This window comes from Ruditapes philippinarum, unplaced genomic scaffold, assembly GCF_026571515.1.
Source record: "Ruditapes philippinarum isolate M1 unplaced genomic scaffold, ASM2657151v2 ctg4996_1_1_1_1, whole genome shotgun sequence".
Taxonomy (NCBI): domain Eukaryota; kingdom Metazoa; phylum Mollusca; class Bivalvia; order Venerida; family Veneridae; genus Ruditapes; species Ruditapes philippinarum.
The window spans coordinates 59,487-78,391 of NW_026863171.1; the positions used below are offsets into that span (position 1 = coordinate 59,487).

Sequence of the window (18,905 nt, forward strand, 5' to 3'; positions counted from 1 at the left end):
AAACCCCTGTCACACTAGGACGGCGTTCTCACGGCGTCCAAAGAAAATTCAGAACGCCGAGGTGAGCGTAGTAAGATCGCAAACATCGCCGTAGCATCGCCACAGCATCGTTGTGGCGTCGCATAGAACGCCGACCGACGGCGCGCATTTTGAACATGCTCAAAACAAACGCCGTCACTCGGCGTTCTAAAATGAGCGCAGTGGGATCGCAGTAAGGGCGCCGTTACAACTCGGTAGCATCTCCTACAACGCAACAGGAGCGCCGGGAAAGCGCAAAAGGAACGCCGAATGAACGCCGTGGTTATCCACGGCGCTTGTACGGAGGTTGTGCGGCGTCTTTACCGCGCTTATACTGCGTGTGCATGGCGCTTTTACGGAGCTTTACGATTTCAGCGCAGTGTGAGCGCCGTAAATGCGCAGTGAGAGCGCAAAGAACGTCGTAGAAGCGCAGTCCGAACGTAGACATTCGCCAACTAAAACGCCGTTGAAGCTCCGTTGCATCGCCATGATCGCTGTGGGGACTCCGTGAAGTCTTTATGTCATCAAAAATATCACATATTTTATTGCGATCTCGCGGCGTTTTCTTAAATTTAACAACGCCGTCCAAAAGCAGTAAAAGCGCAGTCTAGTGTGACAGGGCCTTTACACACTTGTTGATTGATATAATAAAATTTTCAATAACTTTGATATTTCTTTCGTCTAGAAAGCCCCTTTTACGCTCAGAATAATACCTGCAGGCTTTACTTTGCGTTTAAGATAAGCAGGGTGTTTAAAATATGTCACACGATCCCAATAATGCAATATAACAAAAGAAATACATGTATTTTCAGTATCGCTGTCATTAAATAGATAAAAACAGAATCCCTAAAGAAATAGATAAATACAAAATCCCTAAAATAGATAAATACAGAATCCCTAAAGAAAGCCCAACACGAAAAAATTGAAAATGTTGCAGGCTCGGTTTGATTGAGCCTGTTCATGGACGGTACTGGAAAGTGCAAGTTACCGTCCACGCCCCCTAGCACCGGCTTAAGCAGAATTCAACATTTAAACATGAAATAGTAAAATTTTGAATTTAGAAACATCCGCAGATGTGTTCATATGGCGGTTATCATGGAACCTTCAATGTGACACGTTGATGCCATTCCATGAAAAGCGGCATATGGTCCCCAAGTAAAAAAATGCTTTTGCCCTAAACGAGAAAACAATGGGCGGAACTAAATAAAATGGAATTTTGAAAGAGGATCAGAGGTTATGAAGCCTGCATATCACAGATACGACGTCAAAAGACAAATTTAAAAAGCAGGCAACATATCCTAAGGGTGATTCAACATTTATTCAAGTAGGAATATTGGAACCACCCAACTTGAAAATAGCCGAAAAAGAAAGAACTAAAATACCACAAGCACAACAATAATGTCGTGCTGAACGATCTTTCAAGGATCGAAAATATAACATCATTGATTAAATGTACGGGGCGACTTTTTACAGCCGCCACACGGCACAAATAACACGGATGTGACCATAAATAGATAAATACAAAATCCCTAAAGAAAGCCCAACACGACAAAATTGAAAATGTTTGCAGGCTCGGTTTGATTGAGCCTGTTCATGGACGGTACTGGAAAGTGCAAAACTACCGTCCACGCCCCCTAGCACCGGCTTAAGCAGAATTCAAACAATTTAAACATGAAATAGTAAAATTTTGAATTTAGAAACATCCGCAGATGTGTTCATATGGCGGTTATCATGGAACCTTCAATGTGACACGTTGATGCCATTCCATGAAAAGCGGCATATGGTCCCCAAGTAAAAAAATGCTTTTGCCCTAAACGAGAAAACAATGGGCGGAACTAAATAAAATGGAATTTTGAAAGAGGATCAGAGGTTATGAAGCCTGCATATCACAGATACGACGTCAAAAGACAAATTTAAAAAGCAGGCAACATATCCTAAGGGTGATTCAACATTATTCAAGTAGGAATATTGGAACCACCCAACTTGAAAATAGCCGAAAAGAAAGAACTAAAATACCACAAGCACAACAATAATGTACGCGGCAAAATTGAAAATGTTGCAGGCTCTGTTTGATTGAGCCTGTTCATTAAGAAGAGATCTTCCTGATGCATTTACATAATTTTATTGCCAATAGAAATGTTCATAAGATGAGGTGAAATGTAGATCTGAAATGAGCTTCACTTTACCATTTTAATACATTACTGCATCATTGTAAATCACATTGGTGAAATGGTTCCTCAATGCATCAAGAGACGGTAGGATTAAGTTGTACAACACTAATTTCGTAAAGCCCTTTGGGGCTGAATTGCCTTAATGTTCGTCTTCTGCCTTCATTCGTCGGCCACGTGTAGGTAATATTCATGCTTTAGGACATCGGGTTCTTTTGTTATGCCCATTGGGTTTTCTTTTATATGTTTTTACAAGAGCGTTTTACTCATTTCAACCTTTTGTAACAATAACAACTGTTAGAATTGCACTTGGCGGGGATTCATTTTATTCACATTGTCCCGTTTATAGGAACACGATGGGGCTAAGAATGAGGTTTGATGCACAATTATCCGGTTTAAACTCTCGAGTAGTACTTATTCTGCTGACCGTTTCAAGGCGGCGCCCCTCTATGTTCCTTAGATGTATGTCTTTATTGTTTCATACTGTTTTGGTGACTTTTTTGTTTGTGTCCTTTGCTGTTTTCTCGTCTATGGTAAGAATCTTCTCCTTTGCCTCTAGTTTTTTTCCTCTAATTTACTCCCCCTCCCCTTTCCCTAAATCTCCTATCCCCTTACCCTGTGCCCTTTGGCTTTGTGGGCCTAGTATTCAATCATTTATTTGAATTCCTTATCAGTTTCAAATTAATTCTTCCTTATGTATCGTTTTAGTGATAAGCCTGTCCGTGCTCTGTCTTGTGCCCTTTTCTGTTTTTGTTTGGGGTCCTTCTGGGCTCCTTGCCACCGGATCTTGTTGCTGGGTCGTGTAGGGGTTGCGTTCATTGGGCGCCGCCTTTTCTTGTTGGTCTTGTTTATCATACTTTTAAGACAAGATGTACACATGCACTTGCTTTCAGATCGTAGTTCTACATTGTATTGTTTCCCTCAAAAACAGTTCCCTCCAAATGTAGTCACTATTATTACTGTTTGTTTTGTTTGTTTTTTTGGGTTTTACGTCACATCGACACAGTATTGGTTATATCGCGACGTTCCAGCTTTACTGGTGGAGGAAGACCTCAGGTGCTCTTCCGTGCATTATTTCAGGCACGAGACGCTATTATTACTGGAATATGTGTAAATGTAATATTTGTTGAATCAATTAAAAAAAATGATCAACGAGGTAGGCCTATCTATGAAGGGAGCATTCAGGAAATTATCATGATCTGGATTGAGTTAAATAACTAAGCGCCATCAAACATGTTCTGTAGTTTAGTCTCACAGTGAAAAATTATATTTTTTACTCTTACTTCTAAGATTACATTTAAGCCCTTAATTTCCTGGAATTTCACACATTTATTAAACACTTTGTCAGAGAATAATTGGAAAATCTGTCACATGTCATCGTGGGAGGCCTATACAAGATTTAAAAAATGGGTCAAGGACAGAAAAGGCCGGGTTGCATTTGTAAACCCAAAAATCCAGGCTGTGAAAGTTTACAAAAAGTTTTTTTTCCCCTTTAAAAATTTAATGGGTTGGAAAATTTTTTCTAAAGGGTTGGGTTTAAACCCAAAATGGTTTGCAAAAAGATCTTAAATCAAATCCAACTACATGGGACCATTAGTTAATGTTGTATGCCAAATATAACGAGACTGTGAGAGACTGAAATCGAATCCCACAGCATGGGACCGTGTGAAATGATGTATGCTAGATATAAAGAGGCTGTGATTAGTAGTTGCTGAGAAAACTGTTACAAAATTATTCCCCCGCCAACCACTTGCCGCCCGCTAACCGCCCGCCGCCAAACAGTCACCATACTATAACCCGGGTTTGTACATGTGCAACCCGGCCAAAAATAGAACATGTCCGGATCCTATCCGGTAAAACTAGTTTTAAGTTGTATAAATGCAAGAAATATTAGCCTTTACACATTAAGATTTGTTTGTACATCTAAGATTTAATTGGTGTTGTACACATGTACTTTAAAATCATACCGTCTGTTGAGATATTTTATTGTCATTTGGAATGGTTTTGTCTTTGGTGTAAAGAGTAGGTCGTAAAAGACAACAAAGTTACTTAACGTTTACATGAATTTATTTATTAAAAAAAATAAACAAAATAAATACATTAGTTAATTTAAATATTGAGAAGATCATGACAAGTTTATATTCAAATGTATTTAATGTTGAACATCCCTTTTCGCTTCGGCACAAGTCATTGTTGGAACGAAATCCGTTATATATTATAGGGACTAATTTGTGTACAAATTACAATAGGTATTAACAAGTCCTAGATGTATTCACTTTCCTTACAATGTTTGTTTCTCAATATATCTATTTAATTTTATTTGGACTTTTCGGAATCAATACTTCAATTGTCGATTTCGAATTTCATCTCGCAGATTGCCATTAGTATGACGTTCTGGAACCACCCGATGTCGCTGTCACAATGATGCAAATAAGGATCCAAACAAGGCCAACAATGACGCTGACGATTGTGAGAGTTTTAGCGGTTTTAGCCGCCGCAAACGCACCTGTCTGGTTACCTTCTCCGACAAGTGTATTAGTCTGCAAATATTCAACATTACATAAATTCTTAATTATTTTATATGATATACAATGCTATTATGCACATGTACAGCTCCGATACATAGTATCAGTAACTTAGTAAGTAGTATTACTTCATAATTATGATATATTTGTTGATTGAATATTAAACATGTTTCAAATTAACATAAATCACAGAATAAACATGTATCAATTAGAAGAAGTGTTCATTAACGACAGTTCTTTTGTTACTTTTGCTATCTTATTTAAAAAGTATAAAATGTCTAGCAAAAATGATGAACAATGACTTACCCTCAAAGCGTAATAGATGGCAAAGATTCCAGTGGGCCAGAAACAACATAAACATGCAAGAATGGACGGTATCAGGTAGTCTGGTGGCCGTGTACCAACCGTGACGACACCAGCAACCGGCTGAGTGGTGACGACCTGAAAAAATATGGATGTTCCTGGTACTTTTATTTGCATCTTACATCATACCAATTTTTATATTCTATTTTGAGACAGGAGAGCCAAATGGTAGACTTGTTTCAGTCTTGATCTAGAAACAATGCTCTCTTTGTTGACGTATGAATGTGATTGTATACAACGTATCATTATTTGAGCCACGTCACGACAAAACCAACGTAATGCGTTTGCAACCAGCATGGATCCAGACCAGCCTGCGCATCCGCGCAGTCTGATCAGGATCCATGATGTTCGCTCTCAGTTTATCTGCTTTGAATAGGGTTTGTAAGCGAACAGCGTGGATCCTGATAAGACTGCGCGGATGCGCAGGCTGGTCTGGATCCATGCTGGTCGCAAACGTTTTGTCATGGCGCGGCTCTTTTCATTAACGTAACGTGCAGTTCTTTGTGTATTCTGACAAATGTAATGTAAACAACTCAAATGTACATCCAGGTATATACATGTACCCATTAAAATATAAATACGACAGTGGAAGGAAGTCCTATACTCTTGTTTATGCGCTATTATCAAGTATGCAGTTTTATGAAGTATTTGTTTCCGTGCCAATATATAAATGACCAATACTTTATTGATTATAGTTTCAAAAGACAATAAAGTCTTATTCAATTGAGCAATACACCCAGATCAAAATAAATGCGATTTTGTCCTCGGATTAACCCTATTCTGATTTAAATATACATGATTTAAGTAATAGTTATAGTATATGAAACGAGTTAGTTACGAGGGTATAACACTGGCTGGGGCGACATCAAGGGGTGTTTCTGCTAAAAAATGGCGAGGCCGTTAGGCCGAGACATTTTTTTGCAGAAACATCCCGAGATGTCGCCCCAGCCAGTGTTATACCCCCGTAACTAACTCGTTTCATATACTATAACTGTTTTATCGCAATGGCATATTGTTTTCTTTTTTGTATAGAAACAAATAAATAAATTAATCGTTAGCTACATTACAGTTATTTATCATAAGGCAGTTTTTCAAGTTGTTTTCGCTGCCGCAAAAAAAATATACAAAAGACATCCAATATAAGAGGCGGATTGTATACTGTTACCAAGATTGATTTAAGATTAAAGGGCTTTTTTCATTTCATTAATTATCTTTGTTTATATTTTTCATTGTATTTATATATTTATTTTATTTAATTTTATTGATTTCATTTTTTATTATCTTATGGGTTTTTTTGCTACTGGGAATGGTCGTTACCACTGCCCCATTGGAGCCTCTATGAAAAAACTGTATTGATATATACAAGGTGCGAAAAAAACTAGACCGATATATAACAGTACAGTTTTTTTCCTATATGAATCAATGAAAAAACTGTACTGTTATATATCAATACAGTTTTGAAATGCTCATTGAAGTGTACTGAGTATAATGGGTTGGCAAAGAACAAAGGAAAAGCTCACAGCCATGCGATAATTTAATATAACATAGCAAGTCCAAATTCATAGCTGTTCTATCAATACGATAGCTATAAATATGTCATTTTATTATAGCCTGATAATAACTAATTTGTTCATTGTAAAAAAAGAAAAAAAATATTCTAGTTTACATATTAAATTAAACGTACTTAAATTTTTGTCGAATTAAATTTTGTTTTTATGTTTTGTCATACACAAGAAAAATGTCAATAAAAGTACATGTATAATATACATTAGAATAATTGGTACTGTAAATAGTTGGCCTGCACAATTTGAAAAATTATATTACTAGATTTTTTTTTCTTTCTGATTGAATATAATTCTTATATTGTTTGCAAAATCTTTAAGAATTTGTTGATGATACATGTATATACAATTTAGGAAGAGATATGAGAATCAGCATCCGCGGAGTCTGATCAGGATCCATGCTGTTCGCTTACCAACTCGATTACAAGTAAAGAGAAACTGATAGCGAACAGCATGGATCCTGATCAGACTGCGCGGATGCGCAGGCTGGTCTGGATCCATGCTGATCGCAATTGCACTATGTTGATTTTGTCGTGACGCGGCTCAATTATCTTTCAACACACTTGATTTGTACGGTATTAAAGGAACTCCTCTGATGTCTAAAATCCTTTAAACATGAAATTTCAATTTCTTACATAAATAAACTTAGGCTCTTAAAAGAGAAAGATATGCAAAAGAGATTTAAGAAATATACTCGTAATGATTCAAGCTGTTTTAGCACGATTTTAGTGAAAAGCGATGCAACGCATTTCAATTTTTGATTAGAAAATCATTCTCGAAAAACAATGTTGTGAACGAAAACTTTGGTAACAAGTTATTGTCTTGACCTTCATCACATAGAATATTAGTGTCGAAAATTATTTTTGTCCTGTCATGTCAAAAATCCTCAGCGGAGTTCCTTTAAACCACAGCGGAGTTCCTTTAAAAGAACAAAATACTCGTAAATCAACCGAAATGTCCCAGTGTCGGGGACCATGTGAAATGTGTACGCATGTATATAACACACTCGTATGAAAATAACGCAGAAACATTGAAGTAATCTGGTTGCTAACAAACAATATGAGATGTGCCATGACAAAACCAACATAATGCATTTGCGACCAGCATGGATCCAGACCAGCCTGCGCATCCGCAAAGTCTTATCAGGATCCATGCAGTTCGCTATCAGTTTCCCTACTTGTTACAGAGTATGTAAATGAACAGTATGGATCCTGATCAGACTGCGCGGATGCGCAGGCTGGTCTTGATCCATGCTCGTCGCAAATACACTGTGTTAGTTTTGTCGTGACGCGGCTCATATATATTTCTGGACAATACATAGATTCGTTTATCCTGCAGCATAATATAGTTTTATATAATATTTATTATTATTATATTATATATAAACGTATCCATACCACTGTGGCCGGTGGTTGGCCGTAACCAGGTTGTCCTTGATATCCACCGGTCGGTTGTCCTTGATATCCACCGGCCGGTTGTCCCTGGTTATATCCTGGCGGTGGTCCTTGATCGTATCCTTTTAAAAAATAATTGTTACAATTTTAATTAATTTTAACACTCTGGGCACTTATAAGGTTTTAATATTTTTATTTGTTTGTCGAATTATTTATTATTTTTTTTAGAATTTCCAATTTTGTGAAATGGCAAAATCATACTGAATTTAATTTATAGAGGTTAGACTAAAAATAAAGTATCTTATAGAGTACATACCTTTATTTTCAGCATCCATCATGATTTTCACCAGCTAACAGCTTCCGATCTAGTGTTGCAAAATGGACAGTAACATCCTTGATAACACTTAACCGGAAATAGATTAATTTCTGTTTGTGACAATGGTAATAAAATGTTTGGTTTTTCTTGCAATCTATTAAAATCATTTGTTTATATAAACAATGACACTGGAATAAGTTTTATCATTGCAGACTGTACATAGATTTTTTTTTTTTTTTTTTGGCAGCGATAGATTTTTATTATTTTCTAAACTGAAATAATGTTTTCTTAAGGGTCAACATCAGATTCAAGTCATTTGAACTGATCATTACGGCACAAAAAAAATTTAAGAGCAGAGTCGTTCAGCATAAGTATTTTAACATAAAAAGATAATTATATAAGCCCTTCTTCGTCTTAACTGTTTCAACATCTTCCTAACTTTTGACCTCTGACTTTTGACTTAATTTCTGAATAGCAATACTAATGGGCATTTACGAATTGTGAATTAAAGGCTCTGTCATTGTAGTTCTAAACTTTTTCTCAGGAGTATATAATTATTTATAGTCTGCTGTTTTTGACTGAAGATAAAAATGTTTAAGTAAATCCTCTAGATGGTTTTATGTCCTAAGACTTTAGCCTCGGTCTCACTTACTCCCGGCAGAGTCCAGGGCCATCCCGGTAAGTTACCGGAATGATCCGGCACGATCCGGGATGAAATTATTGTTACACTTACCCCGGCAGCACTACGGTAGTTCCCTACTAACCACCCAGGATGCGCTCCGGATCATCTAGACAGAGCCCAGGTGAAGCTTTGGTTCATGCCGGTGCTTCCCCGGTCGTTCCCGCATGTGTGCCTTGATTTTAAACTAAATGTGTCTGTATTTCTTACCATCCTTTACTGGTTTTAGATTATCATTATTGTTTAATAGGTTTACTTAATTATTGTTGTACATTATCTCTTATATATATGATTATGTTTTATCGGATTTATGTAAAGCACTCTTGAACATTTATTATTTATGAAAAGAGTGCTATAGAAATGTGGTATATAATAATAATAATAATAATAATAATGACGCCGGAAGAGCCGGTTGACCCAGGCAGAGCCCCGGAAATGATAACATTGATACATAATTTTTATTTAATATATTATCTATTGTTCCAGAAAAGTAATTCATGATGATTTTCTGAAAAGTCCTTATGCCATACTGGTTAGAAGGGAAATGGGAAGACTTTAAATACAAACAAGTGCAATCATCGCATATTGTCGTTATTCTTTTGAAATGATCCGGGCTTTGCCGGGGCTCTACCGGGATCAACCGTAGCTCTACCTTAATCCTCCGGGGCTCTGCCTGTAGTTACCGGGGCTCTGCCGGCATATACCGGGGCTCTACCGCAGCTCTAACGTAGCTCTACCGGCTATAACATACCCCGGTGCTTTCCCGGTATAACCCCGGTCGTCCCGGCAGGGCTAAGGATGAAGTCGGCAAAGCTATACCTTCCCGGATCATCCTTGACCACCCCGGTGATGTTAAATATTTTATTCCATCCGGGGTCGAATGCCGGATGTTCCCGGATCATCCCGGATCATCCAGGACGTTGCTGGCAGAGTTACGGATGTACCCCGGTTGTTCCCGGTTGTACCCCGGTCGTTCCCTGATCACCCCGGACGTCTACCGGGACTCTGCCGGGATGTAAGTGAGACTGTAGCTTTAGGTCTACACTGAAACGCAGCGGAGAAGTTTTACTTTTTGGTCTCGAAAAAGATCCACATGTGCACAGAACGAAAACATCGCGCGAGTTATTTCACACCCTGACAGTCTCAAAGAAAAAGTCAACAAATTTAAACTGCTATTATTAAATTTATAAAACATGAGGGTTTTGCTATAGATATATTTCAAATGAATTTTATCATTGTAGTAGATGCTTTCTTAGTCTCTTTTTTTACATTGAACTGATTAAAAAGTATTTCAGTCTGCTCTGACTATATACTGCTCCGACTATATAGACAAAAAGTGTATTTGCACAGAAATAAAATAACTTCATAAAAAATATACATATATATAGTTGTGTGTAAAGTTTGCTCATATTTCATGTCCCTAGATTGTTGTTCATTTGCTGGTATCTCTCAATCAGGTTTAACGTCCCAAAATTTAAATAACTTTTTAGTTGTCAATTCCGATATAAATCAAATTCAACAAAATGATAATTTAAAAGCTAAATACAATGTATAACATTTAGAGGTCAGGGTACGCTTTCTTTCTTTTTTTTTTTTTTTTTTTTGGGTGCTGTTTCTTTTTATTTAGACTGCACTGATTAAGATCAAAACTATAAAATTTGTCAAGCCTATGTTGTTTTAGATGACACGGTATCCGTCACAGGCCATGTACTCGTTTTAGGATGTTCATATGAAGATAACATTGTCGAGTATGTTTATAATAACAAAAACAATAGTCAGCAAACAACTTAAGAAGCCGGAACTACTAGATGACTATTGTATTAATTACATACTCATTTCCGTGACGTCATTTTACGCATGTATTGTTTGGCAACAATAATCTAGGACTTTTGAAAATCCGGTGACCTTTCCTCGGAAATTGTCGGTTTCCGAAGAGAAACGTGTCAATACAGTCATTTATGATTTTTATGAGGTTTTTATATTTCATGTGATAAGTGATAAGATGTTAGATCCAGAGTGAAATACGTTTGTTTTGTATAAAAGAAAATTGACCACTATGTTTTGTTATTGTTGAGTGGTGTAATCAAGACTTAAATGTACATCAAACATGTCTTGTAACAAAAAATCGAAATTTTTGGAGCAGCATCCCTCCAGATTCATGCATATTTTCATGAAAATTTAAAAAATGTATTAAAAGTAAAATACTGTCAAATAATTAAAGACTTGTAAACGGCACTTATAGTGTACGAAAGTTACCGAAATAGTCAGAATATGCAAAATTAGCCCTGATTGCGGAATAATATATAGGTTAGTATACTTTAAAAATGTGTTACGGAATCTATTATAGATCATAAAAACATTTCATTTACATATTTTATAAATAACATATTAGATAATGAAAATAGAATATGAACTTGATTTTTTTCAAATTACAATAGTTGTTTAAAGTGACATTAAATTGGTAGCAGAGCGTGATTAAATACGTTTTTAGACAAAAAAGGGATATTATTGAAGAAAACTTTGTAAATACAGACCGATTAAAAGGAAATGGATATTAAAAACAACACTTCAAGCTGCATGCCTTAAAATGACCAAGAAAATTAATAAAATTAACCTTAAGTTAACGTACTAAGATTTTAAGAAAGGTAAAACTATTTACAATCCAAGCAGTAATTAACATTGTGGCGCCATTATATGTCGCACCATTTCCGCTAAATGTCGCACCATTTCCGATAAATGTCGCAACCGCCGTTAAATGTCGCAAAATCATTTGCCATTAAATGTCGCAATGTTAACGTTAAATGTCGCACGAATTTCCCTTTTCGTTAAATGTCGCAACACTACCGTTAAATGTCGCAAGATGTGATTTTATGTTGAACTCAAGTTTTATTGTTGTATTATATGAATTAAATTAATTCTGCCTACTCAAAACGATTATGTCTGTTTGAAAGCGAGTGATTTTATTGTCCCCCGCCTTTTCGAAGAAAAAAGGGGGATATAGAAATAGGCTATGTCCGTCCGTCTGTCTTTCCGCTCTCACGGGACAGTAATAATGTGGTTAGAGGGACAATAGGTAAGTGTTCTTTCTCTTTGATGTCATTCATTCCGTAATGCTTTTATGTGGCTATTTTCTAAAAAGAACGATAGAGAGAGCAATACAGTAGCCACATTATTACTGTCCCGTTAGAACGTCCGTCCATCAGTCTGTCCCTCCGTCACACTTTATGTCCGATCCACAACTTGGCACAAATGTTTGTTATAATAAGACGATGTATCATGCGCAACAACCAGACCCTTACCTCCAGGGTCAAGATCGCACTTGCTCATTCAAGGTCAACATTGTCTATTTGAGGGTATATGTCGTGTCCGGTCTACAACTTTCTTAATTTTGGAGGGATTTTGTAAATACTTGCCACAATTGTTCTCAATAATGAGATGATGTGTTATGTGTAACAACCGGTCACCTACTTCCAAGGTCAAGGTCACACTTGGAGGTCAAAGATTAACGTAGTCTGTTATAGGGTATATTTTGTGTCCGGTCCATAACTTTTTCATAGATCAAAGGATTTTGAAAATACTTGGCACAAATAGTCACTATAATAATGTGTTATGCGCAAAACATCCTTACTTTTAGGGTATATTTTGTGTCCGATCTAGAACTTCTTCATAGTAATAACTTGGCACAAATAGTCATAATTATAAGAAAATATGTCAAGTACAACACCTGCACCCCTACGTCTAAGGTCAATGTCACTCATAGAGGTCAAAGGTTAACAGAGTCTGTTATGTGGTATATTTTGTGTCTCGTCCATAACTTCTACATAGATCAAGGGATTTTTAAAAAATACTTGGCACAAATAATCACAATAATAAGACGATATGTCATGCCAAAACATGGGACCCTACCTCCAAGGTCACACTTAGAGGTCAAAGATTAACATAGTCTGTTATAGGGTATATTTTTTGTCCGATTTATAACTTCTTCTTTGTTCACGGGATTTTGAAAATACTTGGCACAAATAGTCACAATAATAAGACGATATGTCATGCACAATACATGCACCCATACCTCCAAGGTCAAGGTCATACTTAGAGGTCAAAGCTTAACATGATAGATTTTTAAATTCCGTGTTTCATTTTATTTCTTTAATAAATTTATTGTTGCATTTGCAGATCTAGCATTGATCATAATTTTGGGCCTGCACCCCTACCTCCAAGGTCAATGTCACACTTAGAGGTCAAAGCTTAACATGAAAGATTTTTAAATTCCGTGTTTCATATTATTTCTTTAATAAATTTATTGTTGAATTTGCAGATCTAGCATTGATCATAATTTTGGGCGTACACCCCTACCTCTGTAAAGTTGGCAGAATGATGGTCTAGTAGACTGAGGAGGTAAATTGACTAGCAGTCGGAAGAGGAAGCTTAAATTGCTGACGATATATTTGCTACTCGTATGCATGTTTCTATTTCCATTTTAACGACAGAAAGGGCGCTGCTCATTCATATCATTTTTGCAATAAATTAAAAAAAACAAAAACATTTTCTTTACACATTTGTTCCATGTTTTTGTTTCGCCAAAGAAAAGGTCCTTTTTAGATATATTGATACACGATAGTGCATATGTTTTTGTATTTATGGTCATTTGAACCATGATGTACTCGACATGCGCATTAGGACAAGATAAGAAATCAAAAGGTTACTAATATCGTCGTTACACATATATAATGCATGTCTTTTGCTTTTCGAAAAATGTCAGATATAATTTAATTGAAATATTTAGTAATGAAGCGTTACAGATTAAGATTTTCATTACAACAAAACAATAATAAAAAGCCTACATTCTCTGGCCAATACGGCTAGCTGTCTTCAGCCAAATAGAAAGGCCAATATGAGCTTAACCAATTATTTGTATTCTTATTTTATGATATTTACTGAGAATCTTTCACAGTATAAAGCGACTTGGCAAATGGTAAAATGTACTTAATCTTGTGTACGTTTTCTAACTTTGGCATCTGCTTATAAAACTGCCGGCGCATAATATGATAATTTGTGCTAATCGTGAAATTCGCTCATATTTAACACCCGACTGTGGATCGGCAAACCTGTGATCATTTAGTACTACATGATAAAAAATAAGAAACAAATGCTAAGTGCAAGATTTCAAAATGGCTCAAAACACTTCCCCAAGCTTATCTGTCGATTTTCGTATTGACCGTGCATTTCAAACTGTGCGTGTTTTTTCACGTATTTGCCGTTTCTGATAAAAAAAATCTTTGCCTTGATATTCAATCAATATTTCAAGTTTGCAGAGAATATTTGTGGTGGTTTTGGGAAAATATAAAAAGGTAGATAATTTAGCAAAATACCTTTCAGGATCATCTGTCCTTTAGAAATGCATTTTACTTTTATATGAAATAAGGGTTTTAAGTTTAAAGTAAATATGTTTAAACGTTTCTGAGAAATTAGCCGTTATCAAAAGGTTAATCAGAACGAAAACATCGTAGAGAAATAAGGGGCATAACATTGCCAAATATAACTAGGATGGATTATCTGCCCTTTGATATTACATCCTATGATCATAGTAAACAAATAAACCACGTATAAAGTAAATAGCTTCGGTAGTTTCTGAGAAAATGAATGAAATTACTTAAACCGAATTCTGAGAATATCATTATACCTTTAATCTGTTGTCAATCAGGGTTATCAATGAAAATGGGAGACAACAGAAATATACTTATCCATTGGGAATTGAATATCAATTGTATCTTTCTAGAATACGCTTTCTAGCGTCAAGATTACATTATATAGCACCTCAAAACCTCGATATTTAGGTTCATAAAAGAAAACAAGTAAACAAAGAAACTTTTTGTATAATGGCACTTAGTTTTAGTTTAAACATAGTTTATTTCAAACAAGTATACACATTTAAAATTTACAAACAGAACTTTACAACACATGAATTGAATGAAAAAGGATCAGAACAGAAAGCTGATGCTTATATAGGTCTGATCTTAATGGCATTTACAATAAAAATAACAATGAGGATGTTAAAAAGTAATATAATACTACTTTAAATGAGTTAACATCTTGCGACATTTAATGGCAGTGTTGCGACTTTAAACGTTAAGTAATATTCGTGCGACATTTAACGTTTACATTGCGACATTTAACGGCAAATGATTTTGCGACATTAAGCGGCGGTTGCGGCATTTAGCGCAATGGTGCGACTTTTAGCAGCAAGTGCGACATTAAGCGGCGTTGCGACATATAACGGCGCCACAACATGCAATAAATGACAGTATTTACCACCATATTTCCACTGTGTGACTAACGCAGTAAATGTTTTTTGCATATTAAAATATTCATTTGTTTATTCAACGTGAATTGAAAATGCCGTTTGCAATTTGTATTGAAATTTTCATGAAAATTAGCATGAATCTGGAGACATGCTGCTTAACTCAGATGCTTTAATGTTTAAAAACATCTTAGTCATATACATATACTGTTACTTATAATAACTCTAGAAGTTTCGCTAATACTAGCATTGCAATGTTAAACCTCTACAGTTTATCTGATAAGATGAGACTATACACCAAAACAATGATTATAATAATTATAGTGACAATGAAATAACTGGAAAAAGTGTTCGACAAGAAAAATAATAATATGCACTATGGTATTTTTGCTGCTGCTTTAAAATAAAACTAAATATGAGCGAAACAAAAAAGAAGTTATATAACACATAAAGCTGGATCAAGGATAATAACTGAAAATAAGAAAATCACGCTGTAAAACTGCATTTACAAGAACAAAAATAAATAAATAGATGAAATAAATGATGGAGATCTTAATAAAGAAGTAATGAAAGAAGTTATTGAATAGCCCGAGGTGGCAATGGACGAAAGTATACAAGCTGTGGAGAATATGTACAAAGACTGAGGAACAAGAAAAAACAAAAGAGATGCTATCTACAATTTTAGAGGTCCAAGAAATTGAAAAGGAATACTAGAACGTTTTACAATATTATCATAAATATGAAAGTGACAAATAGAGCGAAATATAAGAAATTGAGATACCAGATTTAGGAAAAGATTTATTGTTACAACTTAAGAAGAGTTTCAATTCCAATGTTTGATGGAGAAACAAAGAGTTATGAAACATGGAAAAGTCTATTCATGGTCTGTGGCTACTAAAGAATATCAATTTTTTCAACTTGGGCAATATCTCAAATGCTATAGAAGAATTTTGACACAAAGCATTAGTTTATGTCGCTGCAAAAAAATCTTCTTAAATATAAATATTGGGGCGAAAGGAGAAGAATAGGAAAATATATTGAAAACATAGAAAAAGTTTCGCAAATGAATGTGAAAAATGCAAAACGTTTAGAAAAACTTTGTTAGATGTGGCAGTTATAAACATAAGAGAAGGTGGTAGGTATAAGTATAATGCACAATCCCTTATAAAAGAAATTGTCTTACATTTTATCAAGTTACTATAGATATATTAAGGAAGAAGAATCTGTAGAATTATTGAGTGATTTCGTCAATTAGGAGGTAGAGTATCAGATAATAGCGTCAGAAACAAAACATGGTGTTGGGACCGCCCAATCTGTAAAACACCCAACTAAAGGGATTCCTGTTAAAATCCTAAAAAGTGAATAATAGAAATATAATCAGCAAAATTTGTTCCTCGAATAATCATGAAATATTTTGTTTGGATCTGTTTAAGCAACTGACTGTTGAACAGAGATGGGGGACTGTGAAGCAACTGAATATGTTATAGAAAACAAGTGGATAGACGTGCAAGTGGATAGAAATGCAAGAAAACGTAAGTATGCGGCATAAATGGATGTGGTGTCCAAAAGATAACAATAGATTGCTTCACAGTGATAAAAATGAGAAGCCAAAATTACCATCAAGACAATGAACCTCAAGATACGCATAAAAAAAACGATCAAATGTAATTCAATTGCGAGTATACTCCTTGCGGAGTGATGCAATTACTTGAGATGACGATGATGATGAAGAATGCATTACCAAACACAGAATTATCATCAGAATTCAAAATGTAAAAGTAGGTTTACGAAAAGTTTTGATAGTAGTAAAACACGGAAATAAACATTAAACTATCAATGTTATTCTCCGATGATAGAAGTTCTAAAACGTACATTATCTCAGATGCCGCTACGGAATTGGGAATAGATTTAAATGAAAATTCACATACGAGGGGTGTTGAGATATGAATTCAACTGGGTCAATTTTCAGAAGTGCTTCTCAAACAGTGCCAAAATAATTATCCCAATTTTTTTCAAAATACTCACCGCCATGTGATAAACAAAGTTTTAGTCGTTTAATCTTTTAAAAGCGTTTTCATAATATTTTCGAGGTATACTGTTCAGACACTGAAAAATAGCGTTTGATATTTTCTTCCAGCAAGGTATCTTTTGACCCTATGAAATGGGAAAAAGTCACAAGGGCAAGATCTGGCGTAAAAAGGAGGGTGAAGAAGCTCGGCAAAATTTCCTGTTTCAGATATTCTCGTACAATGGCCGCTTTGTGTGACGAAGCATTGCCATGCAACAACGTGACACCATAAAGACCAGTTGGTGGTCGATGGTTTTTTAAATATTTCTTTAACTTATGAAGGACCTTCCCTTTGTAAAACTTGGCATTTACAGATTAGATTTTCCCTTTGGTGCGGCAATTTGAATAGCATGAACTTGATTGGTAAAAAAAATCATACATTACCTTTTTGACGCTCATTGTGCGTTTTGCTATGCAAGGTCATTGACTTCCTTTGGTTGTCCATATATTGTTTTGTATCTTTCCTTGGGCTCATAAAAACGAACCCACGTCTAATCGCCAGTGATGATATGTGCAGAAGATCGCTTTTTGTATTTAGGGATTTGTTTCCACAATTGTTTGGAGATTCTTACCCGAGCAAGTTTTTGCTTTTTTGTAAGGAGATGGGGAATCCATCTGGCACTTACGTCTGAGAATTGTATGAGCGGCTCCTACAGAGATACCGACGCATATAGCTATATACTTAGTTAAAGAATAAAACGATTCTTGATATAGGACCGTATTTGGTCAATGAAAGGAGACCATTTTAGCTCCTCGTATAATGACAGTCAATATTATGGATGGTAGAAAAGAAAACATTCTCACAACGCCAGAAATTATTTTTCTTGCAGAATTATAAACTTTTTTTCATACTGCACATTGTAACGTCGCTTTCCATTGAATAATCGTAACAATTTTATAGTTTTATAAACATGACTGCTGTCAATTTATGAAAAATCACACTTTTTTCTCAAAAAGAAGAAGTTTGCTTATCATTAATTCGTTATAAAGATTCCTGACAAGTTATATGTCCTTATGTAAATGGTTGTTTGCAATATATCTCTCGACTAGCGGGCTATATTTCCAATCAACCGTTTATATTCGATCATATAATCTGTCAAAATCTTTATAACAAATATACACGGCTGCTGTCAATTCCTGGAGAAATATCATTTTATTCCCTAAAAAAAAAGTTTAGTGTATTGTAAATTCGTTATAAATATTCCTGACAGGTTATGATTATATGACTGTACATAAACGGTTGTTTACAATATAACCGTTTACAAAGGGCCATAAGACCTGTTACAAAATGCCCCCATCATCCAATAAAAGCAAAAGTACATTATTATAAGCACTAAGTTTAAAAAAATAATGAATTTGTTCCTTTTGAAATCTTTATTCAAGCATATACATTGCTTAACCGAGAAGAATGAAAGGGGGATAATTGCGGAAAGATTGATGGCTCATTTCTCATATTTATCTCCCATAGTCACGACGAGACAATAAAGAAGACCTTTTATTGATGATGATGATGA

At 35.4% G+C, this 18,905-nt stretch overlaps 1 protein-coding gene across 1 annotated transcript; it reads right to left on the reverse strand.

Annotated features, from left to right (window-relative positions):
• Positions 1–4,235: 4,235 nt before the first annotated feature.
• On the reverse strand, positions 4,236–8,495 carry LOC132721325 (proline-rich transmembrane protein 1-like). The gene is made up of 4 exons (XM_060705608.1): positions 8,347–8,495; positions 8,034–8,152; positions 5,018–5,152; positions 4,236–4,726 (listed from the first exon to the last, which is right to left on the reverse strand). The coding sequence occupies exons 1-4, from the start codon at positions 8,366–8,368 to the stop codon at positions 4,568–4,570; spliced, it is 435 nt and encodes a 144-aa protein (XP_060561591.1). The 5' UTR covers positions 8,369–8,495; the 3' UTR covers positions 4,236–4,567.
• Between the last annotated feature and the right edge of the window lie 10,410 nt (positions 8,496–18,905).

What these genes read in the sequence shown, in the direction of transcription:
- LOC132721325 (XM_060705608.1), bottom strand. Translation starts at nt 8,368, where the DNA reads ATGATGGATGCTGAAAATAAAG. An exon ending in GATGGATGCTGAAAATAAAG is followed by an intron (nt 8,153 to 8,346) that starts GTATGTACTCTA and finishes ATTTTTTAAAAG; the next exon opens with GATACGATCAAGGACCACCG. An exon ending in CCATCTATTACGCTTTGAGG is followed by an intron (nt 4,727 to 5,017) that starts GTAAGTCATTGT and finishes GAATATTTGCAG; the next exon opens with ACTAATACACTTGTCGGAGA.